The 4,775-nt window shown below is 35.4% G+C and overlaps 1 protein-coding gene across 1 annotated transcript; it reads left to right on the top strand.

The window, feature by feature from the left end:
• Positions 1–888: 888 nt before the first annotated feature.
• LOC131043058 (protein NRT1/ PTR FAMILY 2.13-like) lies at positions 889–4,482 on the top strand. The gene is made up of 5 exons (XM_059210214.1): positions 889–1,027; positions 1,637–1,854; positions 2,056–2,615; positions 3,577–3,750; positions 3,924–4,482. The coding sequence occupies exons 1-5, from the start codon at positions 889–891 to the stop codon at positions 4,480–4,482; spliced, it is 1,650 nt and encodes a 549-aa protein (XP_059066197.1).
• Positions 4,483–4,775: the final 293 nt, after the last annotated feature.

Below are 4,775 nucleotides of genomic sequence, written 5' to 3'. Positions count from 1 at the left end.
AATAATTAAGAATGGAGACTATCTTTTACTCAAAAAATTAGGGAACGGCTTAAATCACACACACTAATCTTATACTTCTAGGCTTAAAAGTGTTAAACACTCAAAGTTGACTGACATTTTCTAGCTTAATGTGTGTGGTTACGCTAACAATACACTTCTAGACTTAAAAGTGTTAAACACTCAGAGTTGACTAACATTCTCTAGACTTAATATGCTGCTTAGTGTGTTTAGTTTAAGACTGACAAAAAATTAGTCGAATAATGAATATTTTTTAAAACACTAAAACTAGTGATAAATGAATATTTTCAGACCATTAATAAAAAACAAAACGGCATTACTATTAGGCCGGTTTAATATGTTTTTTCTCGTTCTTCAGAGATCGAAGAGCGTGACGTTAGTTTCCTTCATTATTATAAGCATCCAATCGGTCGCTCTACTTGGATGTCACTGTTATTTCGCATATCGACGACATTTTGAAGGATATAAATCGTGAGTTCCCTCATAAAATCCATCCCACGCCGAATAAAAGGGAATCCACGCCCATTAAGTAGTACATGAATATACCATTTTCTAGTTATAGTCGGCCAAACAGTTGAATTTTGCTATGTTTATTTCTTTCCCAGTGGCATGAGAAAAGAGTCAGTCATATTATAATGAAACCGGTCTAATATGCTTTTGTTGACAGAAGAACGTGAAGTTAATTCTTAAGCTATAAAGAATAACCATCTAATTGTGACTTTTTTGGGATTTTATAGTTTGGCATTACGATGATGACATTACGAAGGATATTTGACGTAATATACAGTAGTGAGCATCTTGATGAGCACTCTCATGCCTGTTACAAAAGTTTCTCAGTAATTGCGAGTTTGGTCTTGAGCAATTTGAAGAATGGAAGAGAAAAGTTCTTGGCGCAATATTCCCATTCTTAATCACTTTAATTGCTTTGCTCTCCCAAGCACAACGAAGAATGCTGTGGAGAGTGTTGATGATGAAGATAATGAGTCCTATAAAAGGAAAACAAAAGGAGGTTGGAAAGCCATGCAATATATAATAGGTAAATTCATTGTTTTTCCCATAAAATATTTCTAATGATCCTAGGGAGTTTTCTCATCAATTTATTGGTCTGTAATTTGAAATCTATGTTTTCTTCCATTTCAAATTTGTAAGTAATAATATTATTATTAAGATTTAACTATGTAGTTTTCAAATCAAATTCATAAGAACCCATTTTTCATGAGAATGAATGGTACACTTAGTGCTCATTGCATCTCTTTGTGAAGCGCACTATTCATTCTCGTGAGAGATGGGTACTTGTGAACATCTAATTATGAAATATAGATCAATGAGTTTGACTCGAAAGCTACTCATTGAATTCTGATGGCAATATCATAATTTGACTTGCTATGAAAATGTCTTTACTTAGACTGATGAGCAATGAGTGCTGTGTGTATCATTTATTCTCATGAGAGATGGGTTTTTGTGAACATCTATTCATGAAATATAGATCAATGAATTTGCCTCGAAACTATTTATTGAATTCTGATGACAATATTATAATTTGACTTGCTGTAAAAAATATCTTTATTTATCAATAAAATAATCTGCTAAACAGTTTTAAAAGAGATTTTATGAACAGGAAATGAGAGCTGCGAGAAAATAGCAGTTGTCGGGTTGCAGTCCAACATGTCCATCTATTTAAAAACAAAATACAACATGAAGTTAGTTACAATTGTAAATATGCTGAATATTTGGTCTGGTACAACAAGCTTTGCAACCCTGGGAGGAGCCTTTCTTGCAGATTCTTATATCGGCCGATATCTTACCATAGTCATTGCCTCCCTTTCATATTTCCTCGTAAGTACAACTTCAATTTTGTTTCATCTTCCAATACTTTTTATATTTATCTTGATGCTAGATCACGTAAAAGTAAACATCCTCCAATTCCAAGCACTAACATTTGATTGTTTTCATCATCTAAATAGCATAAAACAACAAAAAATCCTAGTTTTGATTAATAATTTGGTTTTCCATAATAAGTATCCCATTAATGTGCAGGGAATGGGCCTTTGGACTCTCACGGCTCTAGTTCCGGCACTACGGCCACCACATTGTAGTGACGAACAGGCAAAGTCAAAAGAATGCAAAAGTCCTTCAAAAGAGCAGATGTTTTTTCTTGTGGTGGCGTTTGTATTCATGTCGATTGGCTCAGCGGGAATAAGACCATGTGCCATGGCGTTTGGAGCAGATCAGTTTCAAGAGAAAGGAAAAGAAGCAGCTCAACAAAAGAAAAGTTTACATAGTTTCTTTAATTGGTATTACCTTGCAAACGCCGCAACCGTGCTGGTGGCCGGCATTGCTATTCTTTACCTTCAGACCAATGTGAGTTGGGGTTTGGGCTTCGGTGTGCCTACTCTTCTCATGCTCATTTCATTAATTGCCTTCGTTCTTGGGACACCCATTTTCCACCGTGAGGTTCCACAGGGGAGTCCTTTCACTGGTATTGCACAGATTGTCGTGGCGTTCATCAAGAAAAGGAATTTGCCTCTGCCCTCTGATCCCACATTGTTATATTCCGACCCAAGGGGCCCAAAAACTCATCCTACACCTAAATTCAGGTACCTAGTCTTTATCTAATTATACATTCTTATGTATTAATTAAATTTTAGCTGTTATCTATGATATTTATATTAATTAAAATGGTTAAATGAATGTCAATTTGAATCATTCGAATTTTATATACATGAAATATCAAATTTTAGTGGTATATATCATTAATCTTAATTCTATTTCTAATAAAAAATTAACTTCATACCCAGTTTCAATCCTATCCCTAACTCTATTATATTTCTAACATGAAACCTAATTCTATTTCTATGTCTAACCCTAATCTTGACTCTAATTCTACCTCTAACTCTAACCCTAACCGTACCATTAACTCAGATTTTATCTCTAATCTTAATCCTAACCTTAACCTTTATTCTATCTCTAACCTCAATCCTATCCTTAATTTAAATCGTAACTGTAACCCTATTTTTAGCCTTAGCCCTAATTCTATGTCTAATCGTATTCTAATCTTAACCCTAATCCTAATTCATTTAATGTTTTATATGTTGCATTGCTAATGCTACTAGTATATGTTTTTAGTATATATATACAAATAAACATATACATACACATGCATATAAAGATATAGATATAGATACAAAGACATACATATATACAATATGTCGAGAAAGGTCTTTCTTAAAAGTTTATAACGTTTTTATGTAAAAAATTGATTAAAAATATAAACAACTCATTCTCGTTCTCATGTGAGATAAATAAATGTTCACACCCATATACAACTATAGAATCTTCTTACACATAAATTAAATTTCAGCTGTTACCCATGACAATTGTATTTAATAACTGTTAAATGAATGTCAATTTAAATCATAATTTTTTTATACCCATATACAACTGTGAAATACCTCCATATAAACAACAAACTGATGCATTGTTTACAAAAACTGTCTTACTAGTTCATCTTCTTTCCCTTCGACTCACTTTCCTGTCATTTTCCAACTTGAAAACCAGGTTCCTGAACAAGGCCGCCATAGCGAGAGAAGGAGACTGCAAGCAAGCAGACGGTTCCATTGCCCGGCCATGGAGGCTCTGTTCAATCCAAAGAATAGAGGAATTGAAAGTGATCCTCACAATTCTACCCATATACTCCTGCTTAATCATCGACTCAATTACAAGCGGACAGCAGTCAACATTTGTAGTTTTCAGGCCCTCACAATGAATCGACGTCTAGGCTCCACCAGTTTCACACTACCTGCGGCCTCCATCGATTATTTCTCGCTCATAGTAGTCATCACATGGCTTCCACTCTACGACAGAGTATTAGTACCACTTACCAGGAGGCTTACAAAACATGACAGGGGAATCACACCGCTTCAAAGAATGGGCATCGGCTACATTATTTCCTCCCTCTCCTTGTTGGTAGCCGGTTTAGTTGAATTGAAGAGAAGGAATGTGGCCAAAGGCCACGGTCTCATGGACGACCCATCTGCCATTGTTCCAATTTCAGTGTTTTGGCTTGTGCCTCAGTTTGTAATACAGGGACTGGGAATTTGCTTTCACGTTGTGGGCTATATGAATTTGTTCTATAATGAGTTTCCGACTAACTTACGTAGCACTGCCATGGCGCTGGCATCTTGCATGTATGCGTCGGGGGACTATTTAAGCGCTGTTTTTGTGTCGGTCATTCACAGAACTACGGGTGTTCATGGGAAGCCCGATTGGCTTGACGATAATGTTAATCTTGGTCGTCTTGATTATCTCTACTGGCTTTTGTCTGCCATGGGGGCTGTGAATGTGGTATATTTCTTGTTCTGTTCATCTCGGTATACTTATAGAGAAAATCCCGTTGCGGATGCCGACCAAACGTCTGGCATGTCTGATGGTCGAGAGATGGAGTCTAAGCAAATACATGTATAATATGGAATGCAATTCCAAAAAGTTTAAATTGGTTGGTCATGGTGTCTAGTTCCTTCAATCTATGAGGATTATTTATAGATGCACTGCAGTTTATATGGAGTGCTATTTGAAAAAAAAAATTAATTGAAATTGATTGTTTTGTTAAATTTTTGGGGTGTCTTTTATCACCTTCTTTTTTATTAACATCTTATTATTTATTTTTATTTACTTTTATCGGTAAGGGGTACCTTGGTGTCGAACACTATTGTTGTTCAAATCCGTGTGCATAACTGTCCAACAAAATTTGAATCTTG

This window comes from Cryptomeria japonica, chromosome 8 (assembly GCF_030272615.1).
Source record: "Cryptomeria japonica chromosome 8, Sugi_1.0, whole genome shotgun sequence".
NCBI lineage: Eukaryota > Viridiplantae > Streptophyta > Pinopsida > Cupressales > Cupressaceae > Cryptomeria > Cryptomeria japonica.
This window is presented reverse-complemented; position numbering and strand designations above follow the sequence as displayed.

Bases quoted from the DNA above. Each gene is read 5' to 3' on its own strand.
- LOC131043058 (XM_059210214.1), top strand. From the start codon at position 889: ATGGAAGAGAAAAGTTCTTGGCGCAATATTCCCATTCTTAATCACTTT. The intron at 1,028-1,636 runs GTTGGAAAGCCA...TTTTATGAACAG, and splicing joins TAAAAGGAAAACAAAAGGAG to GAAATGAGAGCTGCGAGAAA. The intron at 2,616-3,576 runs GTACCTAGTCTT...CTTGAAAACCAG, and splicing joins CATCCTACACCTAAATTCAG to GTTCCTGAACAAGGCCGCCA.